The sequence below is a fragment of the Wyeomyia smithii genome, chromosome 3 (assembly GCF_029784165.1).
Source record: "Wyeomyia smithii strain HCP4-BCI-WySm-NY-G18 chromosome 3, ASM2978416v1, whole genome shotgun sequence".
Lineage (NCBI taxonomy): Eukaryota > Metazoa > Arthropoda > Insecta > Diptera > Culicidae > Wyeomyia > Wyeomyia smithii.
In genome coordinates, this window is record NC_073696.1 from 61,897,530 (window position 1) to 61,921,433 (window position 23,904).

Consider the following 23,904-nt stretch of genomic DNA (forward strand, 5'->3'; position numbering starts at 1 on the left):
CCACAAATAAATATGGTTCAACTAATTTCTTCGAACTTTATTTTTACATTTTGTTTGTGGTAAAATAGCTGAATAAATATCGACTAACCGTTTTTTCCACGCTACTATTCAGCGTGAGCTGCATAAGTATATTCTAATACGCGAAACAAACGTTTTTACACATTTTTATTAAACACGCATTTCAACAGTCGAGCAAAGGTTTAACAAATGTTAAATAAATATTTTATTCGAACACATACAGAACAGTAGGCTAATAAAAGTTTTCTGGTGCATCTATTCAACGCTGGTTTAACAAGTGTTGAATACAATATTCTGCTGTTGTTGCTCAAAACCCTCTTCGCCGTTCCTAGAAAACTGTGTGTCGGATAATTTCTCCAAATTCAACTGAACAAACATTTAACAGAAGTTTTTTATTTTCCATTTCGGTTATTGTTCAACTGTAGCCTAATAAAAGTGATCGAGTAAATGTTTAAGCAACAATAATTGCTACTTGGGAAACCACCCCTTTGGCATCACGCCATGTTTCAAGGGCTAACATCTCAACATATGTAAAAACGAGATAGCATATCACCGCTTCTTTTCATACATCTTCATCTTACTGCTGACAGCGGGCACAAATTAATTTGAGCCCAGGACATGAGTTCATTGTCATTCACTGTTACTCGGTATAGGGATGCCAAAGGCTCGGCATAAACAGAGTAGATTCTAATCAGTTTTTGACGTATGACGCCCTTACTCAGAAGTGAGTAACCGTAAAAGTACTCAAATTAGGGTACCTCCACTTTTTTCAAAAATGGGTCATATCTAACTCACTTTAGAGTAACAAATAATGAGCGTGTATAGAAGCGCACCGTTAAGGATGCTCTTATAGCGCTTCAACGCAGCACATATTTATTAGTGCTGCTGGTAATCACTTGCAAACGTTTGAACAACTTCTTTTAAGCTAGAGTTCCACTGTTGAATAAATTCATGAACAAAGAATGCTGCAACGTGCTGCAACGTTTGTTCAACAAATAGTACAACGTGTTGTTTATTCAGCATCAATTGCTTCAACACTGCCTTTGTTCTACATTTGCTCTCATAACAGCTTCCAAATTGTTTCTTGGGTTGTGGGTGAATAAAACAAATTCACGAAAAATCGAGCCTTTGGCATCCCTATACCGAGTAACAGTGGTTGACAATAAACTCATGTCCTGCACGCTCGTTCAATTTTACTCTAAATTGAGTAAAAGGTACTCACTTTCGTATTTTAATTAAAAATGTCAAAAAATGAGTAACTTTAATTAACGAAACTGAGTAACATAAACTCAGTTTACGTATTTTTCTATTTTACTCATTTTTGAGTAACTGGCCATTTTATTTTCCGCGATTCAAACGCTAATTTCGTGATTGGATGTGCAGAACCTAATTTGTGAAGTGAAATAAAGGAGTAAAATTTGCTAAAAGAACCGAAATGGATAAAATAGCAGCTAAAGTAGGCGCCGAGACGTGTAATAAATTGAAAGGTAAGCTATTTGAATAAAAATTTTGGAAAAATAAATAATAATCATTATTGAAGGATTTCGTTGTCATCTTCCTTCATGCGGGATTCTGGTTCCGGGGCATCATTACATGCCATAGACACCTTCTACAAAGCCTACAGTGTGTTTGGAATGAAAATTCCAACTAGCTTAAGCATGATTATGGATTTTTTAGGGTGCGTTCTGTATAAAACTTTAGATCACAGCTGCCGCATAACCGTTAACAAAATAGCCGCTTCTTTCCGCGAGGCAATCAATGCGGAAGATGTGGAAATGATATGAAATGTAAACTTTATTAACCAAATAAATCTATAACATTTATGCGATGCTTCTTATGTTGTTTTCAAATTTGAATTTACGAAATTCCAGTCATTTTCCCTTGCGTAGGAACGTCAATTTTACGAAACTGAGTAACAGTTACTCAGTTTGCCTAATTCTTGCTGTGTTTGAAATGAGTAAGTAGTACTCAGTTTTTGACATATACTAGGGCTACTCAAAAGTGAGTAACAACATGATTACTCTATTTAGGGTAGATCCACTTTTAACGAAACTGAGTCATATTTTACTCAATTTAGAGTAAAAATGGCCGAGCGTGTGGGCTCAAACTCATTTGTGCCCACTGTCAGCTGTCAGAAAAAGGTGTATGAAAAGTGGCGGTGTTATGCTATCTCGTTTACACATATGTTGAGATGTTCGCCCTTGGAACATGGCGCGATGCCATTGGGCTGCAAAAAAATACATGTAAAACGAAAGAAATTCAAATTTGAGACGTAACATACATCAAACTACAGCAATTAAGCTTTCGATAGCATATTTGGATGACAAATATATTGTTGAACCGTGAATTAGGATTTAAATTTGTAAGTGAAAACTTTGTTTGCCTTTTGTGAGTTTTGTTGTCTTTGCTAGTTTCGCCCTAATCACGAAGTAGTCCGGATATATGAACGGTGGGACCGAGCAACATTCATGTTTATATTTGCGTTGGAAAAAAAGTTTAGGGATGGATGTTCAGAAACACGAGAGTTACTCAGATTTGCTCTTTATTTTACAGGTTTTTTCAGAAAAACTCGGAAAACCTCAAATTTACTCACTGTCTCACCCCTCGGTGGTGGATTTCAACATTTCATTCATGAATTGAGGTTTGAAACGTCTCGTAAAATAGTTTATAGTGTCTGTAAAAACAAAAATAAATCAAACAAAATTAGGCGTAAATTCAGACTTTGAATACGAACCGATTTGATTCACTTTTTTTTGAGTTTGACGTTACTGAAACTTTGCAGTCTTATGTTGACAAACTTTTTCCACACCTTCATATTCCTGATTTGGTTTCATTATCATCACATTCCTTCACTTTGACAACTGTAGATAATGATGACGTGATGATGAAGTTTTTTTTTCGGAGTTAGTCTAAGGATTAGTTTTATTTGCGATGGAGCTGAAAAGGGATTTTATGTTCCCATTGACTTATTTTTCGGGATTGACTTACTGTAATAAAAAGTGTTTATTATTACTACATTAAAACGCCATCGAACAAAAATATCAAACATTTACCGCTCCAAATTCTATCACCTTGTAAACGTATCTCCCTGAGCTATCGAAAAAGTCAGGGCCATGCTTTAAAAGTCAAATTCGATATAACAGTCACGTTCTCAAATTTTATATAGCGATACCACTAACACAGCAAAGCACGACAAGGTTTGCCAGTAATAACAATTATTATTGTAATAATTTTGGTAACACCATTTACAAGGTAATACATCTTTATGTAAGTAAATTGTTTACAAATGACGCCATTTTGCATAAAGATTTTGGATACGGGATACTAGAGATCCTCAGAGGGAGAGATAAGCGATGAAAAAAAACGAGGTGCCAGATCTCTTCTCAAAGCGCAAAGTTCACTAACTTTTTTATTCGGCTCGTTTAACTGATGGTGACGGTGGAAGTCCTGGGGAATAATAAAGTGCATCACAAAAATCGTGAAAGTGTTAAATTTTATGTTTATGTTTAATTTTATATACTTTCATCATTATTCTGTAGACCATACAAAGGGTTTGTGAACCACCAGTTAAAAATCACTGTGATGAAGAAACTTTGGAGCATTCTCAATTCATGTTTAAGCAATAAAACATGAAAAACGTGTAAAAATAAATATATTTTTTATTAACCTTTTTGCAATACCTTTCAATGTGTTAGGGGCCGTACAATAATTACGTAATCATATTTTTCCACTTTTTCAATCCCCCCTCCCCCCTTTGTGAGACATCGTAAGATTTTTTGATACCCCCCTCCCCCCTAGTAATATCTAACTATATATACTAAATATAGATTTTTATTATAGTTTTATCATCCTGAAGCAAGCACAATACTTCGTTTCCTTTTCTGTCTCTAATTCGAGTTAATCGGCCTTCCGTAATTTTCTTTTTATGATTTTTACCGTCCACACTTTCATGAATATGGTTATTTGAATAGTTCCATCAACAATGTTTTTCTTACGTAAGATAATCAATTCACCCCCTCCCTTCCCTGTAAGATAGCGTAAGAAAATTGCACACCCCCCCCCCCCTCTCCCCCTACTTGCTTACGTAATTATTGAACGGCCCCTTACCTTTCTTGTTCGTTTGGCTCGAATTTTGACATGTTCGTTTGGCTCACAACACTGTGAATTTATTTCGCTTCGTGCAATAATCTATAGATTTTGCGTTTTTAATAAAAAATGTTTTTAATTATAATCAATGACATTACTAAACTGCACTGATCTCTACAACAAAATTTGTTTAATTCCATTAGCAAAATAAACATTTCCATTTTGATCTATTAACATTTCAAAATTCGAATTTCTAGCAACTCAGCCATAGCCATATCGCCGGTTTGTTTGCAATGTTGACATCAGAACGATAAGTTTTTTGCAATAATAACACAAAAGCAGAGATTTGAGTTGTCTAGTTGCCTCTCAAAAGCAAATAATCCTCGAGTGACTGAGATTTGTGATTTAGTAGGAAATGTAATTTATTCATTTTAATTGCATACGATTTTGAAACATGAAATGGTTGGTAAGCATTCTACTGGGCGCGGCCGTGCGGTATCTGCTTATGAAGTCTGATTATGCCGTTACGATCCAGAACCGCGTTGAAGTTGCTACGCCCATCAACGCATGGAAACGAGGTAATTTTGAAATGTTATCTTCGAAATACTATCTACCATTTACATATTTTAGCCGTCGAAGGAGCCTATTTGCACAGCAATGGCATCGATCCTTACGAAGGTGATCTGTACCATCAGAATCCTTTCATTTTGGTTTCGGTTAGCTATCTTCTGAAGAATGCAGCCAACGTTATAAATATGATTTTTATACAGCTAGAAGTAGGAACAATGGTAATGCTGCAAGCAGCGGCCACGGTGTTCATTGCAGAGCTGTATCGAAAGCAAAAAGCAAAGCAACACTCCTATGCCAAAGGAACACAAGAACTTCACATTTCTGAAAAAGATTTAACCAGTATTCCATTTAGCGTGGCCCTAGCATACATGTTCAATCCGTATGCTATTCTCAATTGTGTCGGCCAAACAACGACCGTCATCAGTAATTTCCTGTTGGCACTGTTTCTACTGGGAGTTGCACGCCGGTGGAGATTTGTTGCGTGCATAGCACTGGCGCTAGAAACGCAAAGCAATATTTATCCGTGCGTCCTGATTATTCCAGCTGCGCTGTTCATTGCAGAGGAAGATCGAAAGCTATGGTTAAGCCTTTTCAATACGATTTTCACATTTGTAGCAGCATGTCTATGGCTGAATTATGCAGCATTTAGTATAATGGGTAACTGGAATTTCCTGGATGCAACGTATGGTTTTATGTAAGTTTTTGGATTATTTTTCTAGTAATTCTGTTTCCAGTCTTATATTTTGCATATAATTTCAGTTTCAACTGTCGTGATCTTCAGCCCAATATAGGACTGTTTTGGTACTTTTTCACGGAAATGTTTGATCATTTTCGAACGCTTTTCCTATACACATTCCAAATCAACGCTACCGTGTTATATTTATTTCCATTGACATTCAAGCTGAACAAAGATCCAATAATGTTGTTGACGATGCTACTATCACTCGGTGTAGTATTCCGTCCATATCCATGCGTTGGTGACATCAGCATGTATCTTTCCTTGTTACCGCTGTGGAAATCGATCTCCAAATGTAAGTTGTAATATTTTTTCACCTAAATAATCTAGAAAAACGCGTTCTTTTCTAGTTATGGGCCATAACTTCATTGTGGGAGCTACTATGCTGGTAACCAGCATTCTCGGACCAACCGTATGGTACCTCTGGATATACTCTAATTCCGCCAACGCAAATTTCTATTTCGGAGTTACATTGGTTTTTTGCACGGCTCAAATTTTCCTCATTACCGATCTCTTTTTTGCCTACATAAAGCGCGGGTTCTGTCTGAAAAATGGTATGCAGGTAACTATAGATGGAAAGGAAGCGAGAATTGCGTTGGAGTAGGTGGAATAGTGTTTGGCGGAACACGAGTAGGAGTTGAGCTGCACACCACAATTAAGTCATTTTTGTTTTAGCGATAGATAGAATAAATTTTTAAACCAATGAAACTGTTGAAATTGTCCTAGTTTTGCGGACTTTCGTCACACTCGTCTGCCTTAGGTGTCAGACTCATTCATCTGAACATTGGGTGTAAATTTGATTGTTCGGGTAGGACAGTTTTTATTGATTCTCCTCAGTACCTTTAATACACAATAATTTTGCAATCGAAAATGATACTATCTCCATTTAGCTGCGATTATAACGATTTCCATAACCACGTCGATGGTCATCCTTAAATTCATCCTTGGCACGTTGGCGGGCCAAATACTCCTCATCATCCTGTTCAATCATGTTTTCCTATAACAAAGAAGTAATTCAAGCTAGAGTTCAAAAAACCATCGTCAAATTTACCGTTTTCTCATCCTCCTTGTCTTGTTCCTCAGTATTGTCCTGATAAACACGGTTCATCAGTGAGTTCTTGTTGATCTCCTTCATGCGCTCCGCATCCGGGAAGATCCCGTCGGCAACACGCTGCTCGTAGAACTCGGCAACTGTCATGGTCGGTAGACTAGGATATCCTATCCCGTAAACTGCCTTCTGAAAGGCATCCTTCGTGATGATAATCGGCTTCAAGGGTTTCGGCGCTGGGCCTTTTGGGGGGTGCTTGTGATGTTCAACTCCCTCTCCGCTTCTTCTCATAATTGCTATGTGCTCGAGGACTTGCTTTTCTTGGCTAATACTTATCAACTCCTCGCGTGCTTCTATTATGCACGACTGTAATAATTTAAGATAGAAATCTCGTTTCACCTCGTCATCCACTTGTTCCTTTTCCATAGCTATTTTCAACATTTTAATCTGGTCGTCTAGCTCTTTCTTTTCCTGATATTTTCGCAATTTTGCGTTTCTTTCTTGGCCCATTCTGAGTAAATCCTGCATTTTATCTGTCGAGTGTGGATTATCCATGACGGCAACTGCTTCCGGGTCATCGCAAAGTTGGTAATTTGCACACCGGCGTAGAAAATCACTGTAAAAAGTTTATATTATAACAGATAGGATTAAAAGCGCAAGCTGAAAATCTACCTGTAGTACACTTCAGCAACTTCAACAATTTCTTTCCGTTCAGCACTGCAAAGCTTCAAAGTTAGCTGTCCGAGGAAAAACGGAAGCAAAAAGTAGCTCAAGTGTTCCGTCGGTACTTCGTCCGGCGTCTCGTTTGTGCTGAACAGACCACACAGGCTAACGAGCCGAGTTGAATCCTCAAATAATCCGATGCATTTCTTGATGTTTGCCTGTTTTGTTGGAAAGCGCAAGTGCATATATGAAGTGTACTTTCATGTTGCTGAGATATCAAATAATTACCCACCTGGAATTCTGGACTGTTTGTTGGATCATAGCACGTATCGAATGTGTTCATCAAATTGTAAGCTTCTTCGAAAATATCGGATAATTTGCGGTCGATTGGAATTTCGTTTGGTTGTGCCATTCTAATGCGCACTTAATAACAAAATAAGCAGAAAGTATGTACAGGGCTGCCAGCTTTTATTCGGGAAAATTTACAAAAAAGATTGATAACAAACTAACAGTTAAACGATAATTGCCATCAGCGTTGCCAGGTATCCAGATTTAGCTGGATTATCAAGATTTTTGAACATGTATCCAGGTAGACCAGAGGGGACTCACTGCTGTCAAATTTCATATATGTGTGCGTTATCGCAGATCAGCTCTGGTCCATGACGTTTGTTGGTCCGTGACGTTTGTAACTATGAACGATAATGAGGAAAAAATCACTACACAACACATTCATAAAAGTTTTCCGCGGTTTCTCGAGTTTTGATAAAAAAAAGTTCCAATTCTATAATATTTCACATCGATCAATTTCATAACCAAAAAGAACAAAAACCAAAACAAACACCATGTTGCCGAATATGTTGGTTACACGATCTTTGATAGATAGATTCCCCCTGAGGTAGACAGCTTTGATGTCCAATTATCCAGATTTTTCATGGATGATCCAGATTTTATTTTCTCTGTTCCGCAAAAAGGTCATCACTTCAATTTTGGCGCGAAATTTTGCAATTTTGTCACCTCAAATTTTGCGTACCCCAAAACTTTTATTCGAAAAATTAACCTTTCACCCCACGAAATGACTGCCAGATTTTTTCCAGATTTTTATTTTGCCTCTTCCAGATTTTTGAAAAAATGACCTGGCAACGCTGATTGCCATTCGTTACCGGTTCGTCGACGATATGTCAAATGCATGTAAATCTAATAAGGCCTCTGCCATGCTGAATGCCAACGCGAGCGATCGGGCGAGATTCTTGCCGTAAGTTAATGAACAGCCGTAAGTAGAGTTGTTCATTAACCTACGGCAAAAATCACGCCCGATCGCTCGCGTTGGCGTTCACCATGGCAGAGGCCTAAACTGCCGCTCTTCGCATATCCGTCCCATATCGATTCTTGATGATTTTGACTTTTTCGTGGGAATCTGTTTAAAATCACGTATCACATATGTTTGAAACTTCTCCTTTCTTTTTAAAATGTGTACGTAATTTTTAAACAACCCTATACTACCATACCCTCTTGTTACACATTTTTCTTATAAACCATCTCCCCGCGGAAAAATCAGTTTTTACTTCGAAAAAAGACCCACAAACTCACATTACTCTCCAATTGTGATGCATATTAAGGATCGATCTGTTCTCTAACCCTATTATATACTATTAAGTTTCATCGTTCATAGTTTCAAGTATAGTTAATGAATTGTAATTAAAGTTTGGATGTCTGGTAATACAATATGGCATCACCCGCGGGGAAAGGGGTAATAAATAATTGATAATTATGACAAAAAATAGGAAAAGAAGGGTATCGGACTATTTCGGTAGCAGTTTTCTTCGACGGGTTGTGCATTTGAATGCTGTAGAAAACCTGCCAAAGAGAACTGCTGTCGAAGTTGTCGAATACCCTGAAGCAACACTTTTCGTTACGAGGCGGTTATGCGAATATTCAGCTGAGCAGATCGAAAATTATTCGCATGTCAGTCACATTGCTGTTATGTTAATAGAAAAATAGAATTTATGTCATTTTTCAATTGACTTGAACATACTTTTTTTAACCAATTGATAACAATTTTTTACTAGGACAAGCTATGCGGACACGAAATAACCGAAAGTTGCTTAAATAATTCAATTGACGTTTTCTTCATTTGAGTTTTTTTTGCTATGGGACGGACATGCGAAGAGCGGCAGTAAAGCAAAAAGAGATCGAAAAACTACTTGAAACAAATCAAAGCAAACAGTCGTTGCAAAGTTGGGCTGTGAATATTTTCCCTGAAAATTGAACTGAATACATCGTTGCTAAGCAGAAAACAAATTAACAATTCCGGACTACTTCGTGATTAGGGCGAATCTTACAATGACTACAAAATTCAAAAAAGACAAACAAAGTTTTCAATCACAGATTTAAATCCTAAATAACCGTGGAACAATATATTTGTCATCCAAATACTCTAATAAAATCGAAATTTTTCTAGCTTTGTACATGGTAAACCTAAAACTTGAATTTCAGTCGCTTTACATTGTATATTCGAGAATTTATAGTTTCGCCCTTTACTACGCAACTTTTTCGATCTGCTCGAAAGTATCGCCCTTTACTTTGCGCCTTATTTAGATCTGCTCGACAGTATCGCTCTTTAACTATGTGCCTTATTTTCATTTGCTCGACAGTATCGCCCTTTACTATACGCCGTGTTCACGTTATTGTATTGGAATACGCCCTTTGCTTTTAATGTTTATTTTGTTGACAACTTTGATTCCGCCCATTCATCAAGACGAAGCGTAGAGCAACATGTCAAAGGGGTCTATCTACTTTAATCGATTTTCTTGATTGACTTTTGATTTGTTTAATAGCTCAGCTAAAGTCACTATTCCCAACGTGGTTTTTATTTAAAAAAGCTAGATTAGATTCTCCGCTATCGGTGTAAAGGACATATCATGAAACGTGTTTAATAAGCCGTGGCGGTTGAAAGAAACCGATCGATAAAAAAATCGATCTATATGTCAAGTTTCGCCTTTTACTAACGTAATCAACAAATAGGGCGTATTCCTCATTCTATTTCTTTCTAATATAAAGTAGATTTCGCCCTTAACAAGCATCGTACTTTTTAATAGTTAGAAAGAGATACATTATTTTTTCGAAGTTTGAAGGTAGATAGTAGCTCACTTCATACGTTTCCGGTAAAATATCTATTTGTTTACAGTTTGTTAGATTCGCCCTCATCACGAAGTACTCTGGACTTGTTTCTAGTAGTTTTTCGATCTCTCCGACGCTGATTGTTGCTTTTTGCTTTGCTCGATTTGCATGCGCATTTGACACACCGTCGACAAGTCGGTGACCAGCGAGAAGTGTTGCCAGGTCACATCTTTTAAAGGGAGCAAATCGTAAAACTTTAAGGGATAAACCGGATAAACCTTTTACGAGGCAGAGATTTAGATAAATTTGGAATATTTTTGAAAATCATGGAAGATTGGATAACAATTCCACCTATCTGATACATGTTCAAAATTCTTGATAATCCATATTAATCTCGATACCTGGCAACACTGATTCCAGTTCTTGCCTATCCCTCGTTTCGACTAACTCCAGCAATGTTTCTGAATGGCCGAAACCGGCTTTTTCAACCGAAACGTCAGTCGCTGCATCTCATAACTTGAAAAACGCTTTTCTTTTTTTGTGAGATTTCTATGGTTATTCATTTATCTGTGTGTCAGAAATAAGTGCATTTGATGCAGTTTTGATGCGTGAATTTGAAAGTCATTATTGCGCCTAATTACGCATCTTACAGTCGAGAAATATTTTGTTCTGCAGATTAACAAGTGCCTATCTAGTCAGTGAAACTCGTATTGTGGATTGCATGAAAACGCTGCGCCAGCTTCTGAAACTAGCAAACGCTCCAAGTGTCATAACTCAAGGGAATTGTCATTTGAGCCAAAGTATAATTGAAGTTAATCTAGCCAACAATAGCTACATATCTGCACCAATTTCAGAAGCAATTGTGTCGTTTAAGGCCAGTGGTACAAAGTATCGCCGATTAGCTATGCCAGAAGCTCAAGAAGGTTCTGCTGTATTTCCGTACCCGGAAGCCCGACGGGACGAGTCTGTTGTCGATGATTTTCATGGCGTGAAGATTGCCGACCCGTATCGGTGGTTGGAGGATCCCGATTCCGAGGAGACCAAGAGCTATGTTGATAAGCAGAACAAAATCTCTCAACCATTTCTGGAAGATTGTGTTGAATGGAAGAAGCTCAATGAGAAGTTGACTAAACGGTGGAACTATCCCAAGTATTCCTGTCCGTTTAAGCATGGTGAACGATACTTCTTTTTCATGAACACCGGATTACAGAATCAGGAGTAGGTTTTTGCTTGGATTTTTTTCAGGATGTTATGATTAATTTACCATTTTTACAGTGTTTTGTACGTTCAGAATTCTTTAGAGGATGAACCTAAAGTTTTCCTGGACCCTAATTCGTTATCCAAGGATGGAACGATCGCTTTGGTTGGGTCACGTTTTTCCCACGATGGAAATTTGTTTACCTATGGTTTGAGTCAGAGTGGATCCGATTGGACCAAGTTGAAGGTACGCGATGTCAACACTGGGGAAGATTTTCCCGAGACCTTAGAACACACTAAGTTTGTGACGGCTTCGTGGACCAAAGATAACAAGGGATTCTTTTACGCGCGCTACCCGGTGGTTGAAGGGAAAGCCGATGGTTCTGAGACGGCAGCCAATGAGAACCAAAAGTTGTATTATCATCGCGTCGGGGAACCACAGGAGAAGGATGTACTGATAGCCGAGTTTCCGGAGGAACCGACTTGGCGGATGTGAGTATTTTTTTGATGATAGGATAGGCTATAAAGCAGATTTATCAGGTTGCGCGAAAGATAACAGACGATGATGCGAAGAAAATTATCAGGTCGTAACAGGCGTGCCAGATTTGCAGTTTTTTTTGCTATTACCTAGTAAGTTAACAGATTCCGGAATTTTGAAGGTTCAATTTTTTTCCTCAACTAGGACACCGGAAGTATCTGACTGTGGAAAGTATTTGATGTTGTTCATTATGAAAGGCTGCAAAGATATGCTGCTTTACTTTACTCATTTGCAAAAATCTGAGGACATAACGGGCAAGCTGGATTTAGTAAAGGTTGTTACCGAGTTTGATAGTGATTACGATGTGAGTATAACTAATCTAAGGCGGATATTTGCAAACTTTTACGTTTAATTTATGATTTGTGTTTGCAGTATATCACCAACGAGGAAAGTATGTTTTCTTTTCGCACGAATAAAGCCGCCCCAAACTATAGAGTGATAAATATTGATTTCAACAACCCGACGATAGAAAACTGGACCACTCTTATCGAGGAGCATCCGAAAAATGTGCTCGATTGGTCAACGTGCGTCAACAAGGACAAAATCGTGCTAGGTTATATCGATGATGTGAAGTCGATGCTTCAGGTGCATAAACTACAGGATGGCTCCTTCGTTTCCAAATTTCCGCTGGAGATCGGAACCATTGTTGGGTTCAGTGGAAAGAAAAAGTATTCGGAAATTTTCTATCATTTCGTGTCTTTCCTGACGCCCGGGATTATATATCACTACGATTTCGCCCGAGAGGACGCAGAACCAACGATCTTCCGGCAGGTAAAGATTGAAGATTTTGACAACAGTTTGTACAAAGTGGAACAAGTTTTCTACAAGAGCAAAGATGGCGAGCGAATCCCTATGTTTGTCGTGCAGAAGAAAGCTGATACGGTGGGACTTGAGACTTGGGTGTGAATGCTTAAATTTTAAATCAATTTTGTTCATTTCTAGCAAGAGGAAAAACCATGCCTCCTGTATGGTTATGGTGGCTTCAATATTAGTGTCCAACCTTCATTCAGTATCACGGGCTTGGTGTTTATTGATTCATTTGATGGCATCTTGGCTTATCCCAATATACGCGGTGGCGGGTACAATCTTTTTTTGAATAGCCCAAATGTGTTTTATATTAATGAATGTTGTAAATATTCTAGCGAATATGGTGAACGCTGGCACAACGCAGGTCGATTGCTGAAAAAGCAAAATGTATTCGATGACTTTCAATATGCGGCTATGCATCTGGTTCAAAGCGGTTACACTCGTCACGAGAAAATTGTCATCCATGGGGGATCCAACGGGGGTTTACTGGTCGGTGCATGCATTAATCAACGGCCAGATTTGTTTGGAGCTGCCGTAGCTCAAGTAGGGTAAGTAGACTATTTATTCTTGAGGCGTTTATCGTTCTATCTCTTATCCTTTTGCTTCAGAGTGATGGACATGCTTCGTTTCCACAAGTTCACTATAGGCCAAGCGTGGGTGTCAGACTACGGAGACGTGAAGGAGAAGGAGCACTTCGAAAACTTGTACAAGTATTCACCGCTGCACAATGTGCGCGCGCCTAAGACAGAAAAGGAACAATATCCAGCGTCTCTGGTTCTAACAGCGGATCACGATGATCGAGTTAGTCCGCTGCATTCGCTGAAATTCGTTGCCGCTTTGCATCACGCCATCCGGGATTCCGAGTTGCAGAAAAATCCTTTGCTACTGCGCGTCTATAGCAAAACGGGACACGGTGCTGGAAAACCGACGGCCAAGAAAATCGAGGAAGCAACCGACATTTTGACTTTCATGTTCAAAACCTTGAAGCTGAAGTTAACTTTCTGAGCTGCAGTCGGCAAAGAATATGATTCTTTCTAGCTTTTGTATGGCCATTTTCAGATTTGTTTTTACAGTTTTATTTTTAGTGTAATAATTTGCTTTGTAACAGGCTCAATGTTATAGTCATTCAATCGTCGTTGATATAAATAATCCAATTCAGGTGACATGTGAAATTTGTATTGACTAAAGCACTAATGGTTGAAATAACATTCTATACAATTAATATTTGGATAGTATTTTGAGTGGATTTTCACAACTTCTACAAATTTAATACGAAAATTGCGTTTCAGCAAAAATTAAATTACTTTATGCTGATGTCAAAGGTGGATATTGACTCGACAAGCGGTACACAACACGGCAGAAAAGTTATTTGATTGAAGCCACCAAGAATAACCTATTCTATCATCTGTTAGCACGAAAGTAACTGGTTACGAACAAAGTGAATGAGTGAGAAATAAAAAGCAGTCTTCCCGACGAAGCTCTACTGCAAACAAGGTAAGTCTATTTTCCATATCAAAATCCTGAATTCTGAATTGAAAAGACAATACATGAAAATAGTTTGTTGAGTTTAAATCAAAAGAAAATCCTGAAAACGATATCTGTAATTAAGTTTTATTACGATGCCCAATATCAGCAGACTGTTATAATGCAGTTTGTTATCTGAGCATCGCTATCGTGAGAAAGGCGGAACAAGATCGCATCCTGTCAGCTCTATAAACGCCAAAACCAATTAAGAGTGAATTTATCAAAAGAAATAATTATCGGTCTTCGTGTTTCAAATCCAGTTCTTCCAAAAATAAAGGGTTTCCCCAAAATTCACAAACCTGGAAATGAAATGAGAGAAATTATCTCAGCGGTAGGAGCTCCCACAGAAAAATTGGCTAATTGGCTAATTACCCCTCATGGCTATTCAATCTGCTTCCCAAAAACCCCAGACATGGTACGGTAAACAATCGACCGCATAATTCCCTACCCAACTCCAATCAAGAGTGCTAAATTTTCATTTTTATAATATATATTTGCGCGGACTGAATTTCAATATTTATTTCCAAAAAAAAAATTATAGTAGAGTATAACGGAAACCGATAACTATTTCTTTGATTTCTTAAATCACTCTGCTAAGACGCTCGGTATAGATTTTCCAAAGTGAATTTATCGTTCATTAACAATATTTCTAAAGGTAGAATAATATTTACGAGGCTTGGGTTGTCGGTAAAACATCAAGAAACCACTGGCCTGGTTAAGAGATCATATTCCATGGACAATTGATGAATGGAAAAGGTCATATAAGACCAAAATAATACTATTTAGCTCTGATGGTATCATAATGGCGAAGAACTAGTGAATGTCAAAAAAACCAATGCCTTTAAGCCCACAAATCAAATGCATTTGGTTGGAACAAAATTGCACTTGAAACGACTGCCAAGCTTGAATAATTGAACGAAGTCAAGCTGCAAAAGAAACCAAGAGCTGTCTGTCACACGAAATATCGAATGATTGTCAAGAATAAAGTGGATGTTGATGTCAAAATTTAACGCAGATTACACACATCACATCCGATTTATGAAAATGACGAAATCAGTGGATAAACACTGTAAATTGCGAAAATTTGCGTCTGTAATGATCCAATGTGCGACACTGAGTTAGAAAGAAAAGTATAATCTTTTACTAAAATATGGTTTGGGAATGGTATGGTTAATAAAAGATTGAATATCAGAAATTATGTGATAAGCATCACTACCTTAGACAAGTGCCCAAATGTGCTAGATTAATATAAAGGCATATAATTGAAATACGTGTGCCTGCTGTCCGTAACGTTAAGTTTAAACAATCATATTATAATGTGAAAACTGCTGAATATTGCGTAGTTTCTAATAAAATGTAGTATTTTGGCTAAATGCTCCGCATAAACGAAATTCGTTGTGTGTGAAAATAGCCCTTAAATATGAAAAAAGGAAAAACAGTTGTTGAATAATTTGTCAATTTGAAACAAAAAATAATGTTACCTCATAAACTGTGGCGATCCCATTCCTTTATTGACGGTTTTGCCACCCAGCCTTAGGGTGAACTGTTTCTCCACCGGATCGGGCAAGCACTGGAATAAAAAAAAAAGAAAAGTCACATCAACTGAACTACTGGCCGCACTACAGAAAAAAATTATACAACGTATGCTCCATCAGCAAGCATAAAGCTTACCAACGCAACGGATTTCTCGTTTGCCTGCTCGTTGGCGGCTTTCTTAGCCTCGGTGAACATTTCCAGTACGCGCTTCGCGATGAAGCTTTTCGCTCCTCCGTCAAGTTCGCTTTCGAATGCTTTCAGTAGCTTGGATAAAAATTCCCGCTTCCCTTCAACGTCCATCGTATCTTCCGCTTGTTCATTGCCTGTAGAGAAAAGTTTCTTTCGCAAACTTCGCACCTGAATAATTACATTCTCGAGCTGAGTTATGTCCCCCAGTAGGACTTCATACTTTTTCCAGGAGTTTCCACGCGAAGTGGGTGCATTTGTTACCCAATTCTCTCGCGATAACTTGCAGCAAGTGCTAGTAATTTTATCCATGTTTTCTGCAAAGCTCGGAATCACTTCACGGTCCGAGCCTGCTTCTTCGGTAAGAATTCTAATGGAAGTATGAAACAGTGATGATACCGTGAGCTGTGTGATTTGTCCGATGGTTCTAGATTCAAAGTAATGAAGCACTTTCTCCGCTTCTTTCGCATCGTCAAACAGTCTTCTTTGACGCCTGGCGGGAACGGGGCGTGCATTCTCCCATACAGTTTGCCAGGTATTACCAGGAATCAACATTCGCGAGCTCAAATGTCCCTTCCTTCCGAAGGGATCCCGTTCATCGGCGTCCTCTTCGATCCAGTCCCGGGGGCTGTACCAGCGAATGAAATCCTCCAGCTTGCCGGCCGGATTGGCCGCCTTGAAGCTTTCCATATCCGATAGCAGCGAGGCACTCATCATCTGAGTGCACAGCTCACTGCCGGGTCCAAGCTTCAGCATTACTTCAGCGTCATCCTCGAGCTGGTCTTCGGTCTTTGGAACCGGCTCCTGGGTGATTGGAATGTAGAGTGGTTCGTCCGAATCCACTAGCAGCATCTTGCCAAGCTTCGATAGGCGACCCACCGGTTGATTCCAAGCCGCATGGCGCCGTTTTGATTCTGCAATGTGAAAAGCAGGAAAGGTTTTGTTGTTAACCGAGTTTAACAAGCCTTGCTTTATTGTTTTAATTCAATATACGTAGAATTACGTAAATCACCACATGTCTTAGTTTTCATTTTCTTCCTAGAACAAAAAAAAATGTAAATTTTTCATTGCGACATTTGATCGAAAAAAGCTTATCTTCGCTGCCAAATTTAATGTAATAATCAACATCTTTGGGTTCCTAATAATTCAAGTACAACAAATATAATATTCAATATTTTTAGAGAGAGAGATTTTTAGTGAGATAGATTGAACTTCAATACCACGTAAGCAAATAAACACCTACCATCAGATTACATATGAAAAAAAACTTGCTTCCGACGAAAACACATTTTCTTCACCCAAGAGCGGGCTCAGAGATATTGATTTATTGATTCGCAAAATTTGAATAAAATGTCCTGTTTTGATCAAATGATTGGAATGCCTATTAAATAAGTACCTTATTTATCTTATTTGCTTTTTCGGTCACATTCTTTGCCGATCCAGTTTTTTTTTATACTAGATTAAATTGCTTTTTCAATTTTTTAATGTCTCAATTATCAAACAAGCCGCATAAACCTAACTGAGAGAGAAATTTGTATTAAAATAAAAAGTCAATGGACTAGTTAGAGTCAAGTCGAATCAAATAAAAATAAATTTTATACTGATGGTGATACTACTTCGGTGTTTGGAGACAAAATTCCTTAAAATTTAAAAAACTAACAGGCAAAGTTGATTTTTGAAGATTCCATTCGATACTGCCTTCTTATTTTGTTTCCGTTTTTACCAACATTAACTTTTTATCTGATTCAAAGAAAAGCTCGTAGTCTCAAGGTTAGACAGTCCGCTTTGTCAAGCGAATGGTCATGAGTTCGAATCTTAGTAAAGTCAGACCGTCTACTGTCTCAGCCTCCGCTAAACTGCAAAAAAAAGTTGAAAGAATATCTCTCCAGACAGTTATAATTGTCGGTACTTGGCAGGGTGACTAACGAAGCTCAGTGAAGAGCAGTAAAATCTATATTAAGGCATGTAAAGTAAAGCGTCCATTCCCCGACGGTTTTCAGCTTCCCGGGATTGCGGAAATAAAAATTTGATATCCCAGTAAATCCCGGGGAAATATAACAATCGCAAATAAAAGTAGAAAAGCCCGCTGCTTGCTGCTACTTAGGACCGTCCTAGTCGTCATCTACTGATAAAATGATTGGTTCAACAGAAGCAGGCTCTTATTTAGTATACACTGCCGCGCATAATAAGTCCGTTCCGTTTGCATTTTCTGACCATTGCTTCCTATGAGATGAGATTCCCTAACAAAGTGGTTAAGTCTATTGTTACGAAACTATGCATAGTTAGCAGCAGTATATTTCTGACGACAGTGTTACCAATTAGGCGACCAATCAGATCAATCTAAATCTGCGTTTTAACAAGGCTAGACCATTTTCAATATTACATTGTTCGCATAATTAAGGGTTAATTATGCGTTTTAGTGTAGTATGGAAGCAAATAACAGACTCAAAGAAGCAAATAACACACTCAAATACGCAACGTTTACTATGCAACTCTTGTGTGGTGTTGCATTTGTCCTCAAAAGTACAATTTGTTATTTAATTTAATATTGAATTTGATGCTGATCGTATCTCTACGCTATCCTCGACAGTGGGAATAAGGTATTTATATGAAAATTTGACGGCCCACAGATTTTATTTGCCAGCATCCTAAAAAGTTTATGTGGTCGAAATACAGTAGCTTTTCATTGGAGGAATGGCAGGTCGAGGAACCTATAGCTATAAACCACTGCAGCTCGCGCTGCCACTAGAATTGCCGCCACCGCATAAAAACAACTTTGTAATAGATAGTACCGCTGACGCCGCTACCACTGCAACTATACGCTACCGCTGGTACCTGCTGTAGCTGCTGCTACCCACTTCTACTTAGTCAGGACCATCCTAGTCACCATCTCATAGTAAAATGATTAGTTTGAGTAGAGAAAGGCTCTTATATAGCTCAAAGAGTGTAAAGTCGGTTTACTCCTTTTCTACATTTGGGCGGATGCATAAATATTTTTCCAATCGATTGCTGCTAGAACGAAGGAAATTCATTGAAAACCAATCGACTTATTAGCATTTAAAATTGGACATACTTTTCCCTTTTTCCGTTTTAGAGTTTCACTTTACACCCCAATGTAGCCGAATTTCCTGAGATACATAATTCTACGTCTGAAATACTAAGATTTTCAACATCAAAAAGCGGAAGTGATGACGGATAGTAATTCACGAACAGGAGCATTAAGATACCAATGAAAATCTACTACTCGAATTTCGTTTAGAGGTAGGACTCAAAAGTTTCGTTTTCTCGGAAAAAGTTTTCATGCGAAATTTAAGAAAATGCGCAAATAATGATATTTTTGAAATCGATTTTTTTATGTTAAATGTCTAAGAAATGCAGAAAACGTTGAGATCTGGTGTTAAGTCAAAAATTTTTTTTTTGGAAACAACTTAGGACTAAAGACAGGGCGACTAAGACTTTTGGTCCTAGAAAGTCGATTTAAAAAAATTCAGAGGTGACATAAAATGGAAAAAAAAATTGGAACGTCATAATTGAATTAAAAAATGTCACGTGAGCGATGTTACCAGCATAAGCATGTGCTTTCGTTGCGTTCTAATTTTAGCTCATTTCAAGATGGCTTGATAAAGTATTTTTTTTTTTTTGATTCTTTCAGCACCAATATTTAGTGGTTAATTTGTGGTTTCGAAATCCAATTTGTGGTAATTTGTGGTTGAGTAATTCCTGAAAAATTTTCAAAAAACTGAGTCAAGCCATCTCTGAAAATGATTTCGCTTCAAATGAATCGGACAACGATGATATATACATCAATCGAAAGCTCTTAATTTGTGGTTCACGAAAATGTAGTTTTTGTAGGCATACTTCATAATAAAATAATTGAAAAACTATTATTTAAATTTTTGAACATTGTTCACCTCTTGTTGTCAACACCGACCGTACGCGGCGCTGGTAGACCATCAAGAGCTAAGAGATCTAGAGCATATCGAAAACCGGTAAATCTTTGTTTGAATTCTATCATCTACCTGCGCCATCTGCACGTAACGTTTCCCAATTCGTCATTTTCGTGTAGTGCGTATTGTTCGAGTAAGGGAACCTACTTAAATGACGTAGCATTTTTTCCATGATTTTTAAGACCCCCCTCCCCCCTTGAAGCATTTGGTCACAAACCGAAAGATTCGGAATGACCGTCAAAAAGGACAATTTTTAATACTGGTTCTAGAGCGACTTGGGTTTTTTTTTCAAAGCGCTTATTGCTGGTTCACTTAACGCGGATTTTTGAACTATCGTGGTTTTTTACGCGGATTTTTGAATTAACGCGGTTTTTTACGCGGATTTTTGAATTAGTGCCTTGTTTTTACGCGGATTTTTTATGAGGTAATATCTCTCGCGTAATAAAAACCTGACTGTAGTAACATGCATACAAAAAAATACTTGAAAAAAAAAAACCGTGTCTAATTCAATTTATTTACAACTTATAGACTCGCGACTGCATCTTCTGCTTCGAAGGGCTTGTGTTTTTGTACAAGGAGTAAAGGTGTTTAAATAGCTTAGTATGATCCATGTCTACAGAAAACACAGAAACTATTCCGGAAATGAAACGAGTATCTTGTAATTTTCACTATTAAAAGCCACAAAAAAGCAACGATTTTTGTATTCAAAACAGATTGTGTGTTTGGAAATCCAAGTGATTGTTTATGTAGCAGAACTTTTAGAAGATCTCAGAATGCCACAGATAAAAACATTTCGACAGATCTCGCTGCAATACTTTGTGCAATGTTTTAGTGTATTTTTAGTATACATTTTTCCTGCAAAAAAAATTAGTCTTTAAAAAAAAGCTACGTCGATTTTACTAGAACCCCCCCTCCCCCCTTGTCTTAGCTTGTCACAAAATGATGATATCCCCCCTCCCCCATAAATGCTACGTCATTTAAGTATGGTCCCTAACGTAAAACAGATGATTTTTTCTCAGGAAGTTTTCGTGCGGTGATGAGTATGGTGAAACTAGAGATACTCAGAGCGAGAGATATGCGGTGAGCCAAACGAACCGTCAAAATTGGAGCCAAACGAACAAGAAAGGTAACACCACATTGAGAGGTATTGCAATCAGGTACAAAAAAGAACGTGTTTATTTCTATACGATTTTTTGTTCTATTGCCAATGAATGAATTAAGAATGCTGTGAGTGATTTTTACCCGGAGTTCAACAAACCTTGTGTATAGGTAACAAAATAAGTGAAGATGTATAAAATCAAACATAAACATAAAATATATCACCTTAACAGTTTTTGCGAAGCACTTCACTATTCTTAAGGACTTTTACCGTCGCCACCGATTATACAAGTCGAATGTTAGTCAACATTGCGCTTTGAGAAGAGATCTGGCACCTCTGACATATGAAACCCAGTTGCCGAATTGGCGATTTTTTTCACCGCGAATCTCTTCCTCTGAGTATTTCTAGGTGAAACAGTATGTAAACAGCAGGGATACTATATGTGCAGATTTGCTGCGAAATGCAAATGTTGATCAATTAGCAGATATTTGTAGTTGACAAGCCTCCGTGGTTTTACGTAAATTTTTTCAAAATAAGTGAAGTTTTACGTAGACATGCAAGCGTAATTTTCTCGATCTTCGGTCGAATCATTTCCGGAAATGTAGTTTCGCCGTTTACCGATTGTTTGAAAAAAAAAAAAAACCTAAATTAATAAACCTAGGGGTGTGATCTGGTCTTTCTCATAAAAAATCTATTATATGTTAAAATCTATTAGCACATACGTTTTAACTCTTGGAATAAATTACAGCCTGATAATAATAAAGAACAATTTTTTGTTTCGATAAATATAATAATATTTTGGTAACCAACTACGCAACTGTATTCGACTGTTGGGTATTTTAGAAACCGGAATGAAGCCTGAAGGTCGGGAATGGGCCTTAGAACTGTAGGGAACGGTTGAAACGCATGGTAAATGCCCAAAGGTGTGAGTCCTGACTAGAATTAAAATTCGATATTTGCTCATCTCAGGAATATGCTACTACAACTACCCCCTGAATAATAAAACAAAAAAGCTTAAACGGCAGCGACAACTGTATGTCGTATACAGTAAGGTCGCTTTTTTACGCAGTTTTTTTTTACGCGGGTTGCTTTCCTCCATTACTCAAAAACGGTACAAGATATCGACCTCATTTCAATCACGCTTTCCGTTTTAGGCCACGAGTGATCATATATCAATTTAAAAAAAAAATCACAATTTTTGGTGTTAATACTCAATTTTTTTTTTATTCTCGCTTATTTTCCGTCGGTCTAGTTCCGCCACTGTTGTTGTGCCAATCACAGACGCCCAGGGAGGCGACTCCACCCAGGACCCTAGCTTACGACCCGTTTATTAACGGACCGGCGCCAACGGCTTTACTTCCTCATGCGATGGAAGGCGTGATCCCAGAGATTTTTCGCCTCAGAAAATCTCCCGGTGCCGGCTAGGATTGAATCTAGACCAGTTGGGTTGGTTGTGAGTGGATCACGCCACCTCACAACCATCGACACCTATGTCGGCGGTGGGATTCGAACCCAGGCGTCGAGCGTGGTTGGCGGAGACGTTACCAACCACACTAGGCCCCCGCACTATACTCAAAATTTAAAATATTGAATTCTGGTCTCTAGATTGGCCACTATCATATTCAAACGAGGTTTTAACGTCTTAGGACGGTTTTCTTTGTTGTATTTGCAACTCAAAAAAGTCGTTTTTTACGCGGGCGCATACAAATTTGGAACGCATCCCCCGTGTAAAAAACGACCTTAATGTATATGAACGACTGTCGATATGTTCTAGATTACCCACTAGCACCAACATCGGCAGGTGCTAGTACTATGCTCATCCAACGCCGCGTACGGTCGGTGTTGACAACAAGAGGTAATCAATGTTCAAAAATTTAAATAATAGTTTTTAATTATTTTAATATGAAGTATGCCTACAAAAACTACATTTTCGTGAACCACAAATTAAGAGCTTTCGATTGATGTATATATCATCGTTGTCCGATTCATTTGAAGCGAAATCATTTTCAGAGATGGCTTGACTCGGTTTTCTGAAAATTTCTCAGAAATTACTCAACCACAAATTACCACAAATTGGATTTCGAAACCACGTATTAACCACTAAATATTGGTGCTAAAAGAATTAAAAAAATACTTTGTCAAGCCATCTTGGAATGAGCATTATTCCAATTTTTCCCATATTGCCTGAAATGACAGAGCTGATCAATCTTCTTTTCTATATAATAAAAATAAGTGCTGTCCGTATGTCACGATTACCCTCAAGATAGGATCAGTGGATCGGTGTGAAAATTCGTATATTGAGGTTTTTAGCGCCGGGGAAAATTGTTATAATGGTTTGAGGCTTCCACTTTCTCTTGAAGGGAGGGTTCCAATACAAATGAAACACAAATTTCGGCATAGCTCATGAAATAATCAAGCAAACATAACAAAATTCGGCAGGTTTTTGGAAGTAAAAAATATTTCTATAGTCGATCGACACCCCTCCCTGTTCAGGAAGAGAGGGATCCTATACAAATAAAACACAAATTTCTGCATACCTCGAGAACTAATCAAGCAAATGGAACCAAATTTAACACGAAGAAGTTTTTGAAAGCAGAAATTATTTCTATGATATTTCGACACGCCTCCTCCCTCTGACAGGGAGGGGTCCCATAAAAATGAAACTCAAATTCTGCATAACACGAGAGCCAAACAAGCAAATGGAACCAAATTTGGAGTGTGGATGTTTTTGGGAGCAAGAAACATTTATGAGGCAGCTCGAGACCCCTCCATCTTCTGGAAGGGAAGGACACCCATACAAATGAAACACAAATTTGTGTACAACTCAAAAAC

The 23,904-nt window shown here is 38.0% G+C and overlaps 4 protein-coding genes across 5 annotated transcripts in view; 2 read left to right on the forward strand and 2 right to left on the reverse strand.

Annotated features, from left to right (window-relative positions):
* The first annotated feature begins 4,424 nt into the window (after positions 1–4,424).
* On the forward strand, positions 4,425–6,118 carry LOC129731449 (phosphatidylinositol glycan anchor biosynthesis class U protein). The gene is made up of 4 exons (XM_055691456.1): positions 4,425–4,682; positions 4,735–5,368; positions 5,434–5,705; positions 5,761–6,118. Exons 1-4 carry the CDS (start codon positions 4,559–4,561, stop codon positions 6,012–6,014), a joined length of 1,284 nt encoding a protein of 427 aa, XP_055547431.1. The 5' UTR covers positions 4,425–4,558; the 3' UTR covers positions 6,015–6,118.
* Positions 6,119–6,201: 83 nt separating this feature from the next.
* On the reverse strand, positions 6,202–7,578 carry LOC129731450 (immunoglobulin-binding protein 1). The gene is made up of 4 exons (XM_055691457.1): positions 7,414–7,578; positions 7,131–7,339; positions 6,462–7,074; positions 6,202–6,407 (listed from the first exon to the last, which is right to left on the reverse strand). The coding sequence occupies exons 1-4, from the start codon at positions 7,531–7,533 to the stop codon at positions 6,297–6,299; spliced, it is 1,053 nt and encodes a 350-aa protein (XP_055547432.1). The 5' UTR covers positions 7,534–7,578; the 3' UTR covers positions 6,202–6,296.
* Positions 7,579–10,732: 3,154 nt separating this feature from the next.
* LOC129732149 (prolyl endopeptidase) lies at positions 10,733–14,002 on the forward strand. Its single transcript, XM_055692711.1, has 8 exons — positions 10,733–11,038; positions 11,093–11,456; positions 11,514–11,927; positions 12,118–12,277; positions 12,346–12,855; positions 12,916–13,052; positions 13,116–13,328; positions 13,389–14,002. Exons 1-8 carry the CDS (start codon positions 10,960–10,962, stop codon positions 13,783–13,785), a joined length of 2,274 nt encoding a protein of 757 aa, XP_055548686.1. The 5' UTR covers positions 10,733–10,959; the 3' UTR covers positions 13,786–14,002.
* A 1,536-nt stretch (positions 14,003–15,538) lies between these two features.
* The window catches only part of LOC129732148 (rab3 GTPase-activating protein catalytic subunit), a 335,897-nt gene continuing 327,531 nt past the window's right edge, over positions 15,539–23,904 (reverse strand). The window contains exons 3-5 of one of the 2 annotated variants that reach the window (XM_055692710.1): positions 15,976–16,940; positions 15,786–15,874; positions 15,539–15,717 (exon numbers count right to left, since the gene is read on the reverse strand). In XM_055692710.1, the coding sequence (XP_055548685.1) occupies positions 15,651–15,717; positions 15,786–15,874; positions 15,976–16,940 (1,121 nt within the window). In that variant the 3' untranslated portion in view covers positions 15,539–15,650. Of the gene's footprint in view, positions 15,718–15,785; positions 15,875–15,942; positions 16,941–23,904 lie in introns of both variants that reach the window. The other variant, XM_055692709.1, reaches the window with a different exon arrangement.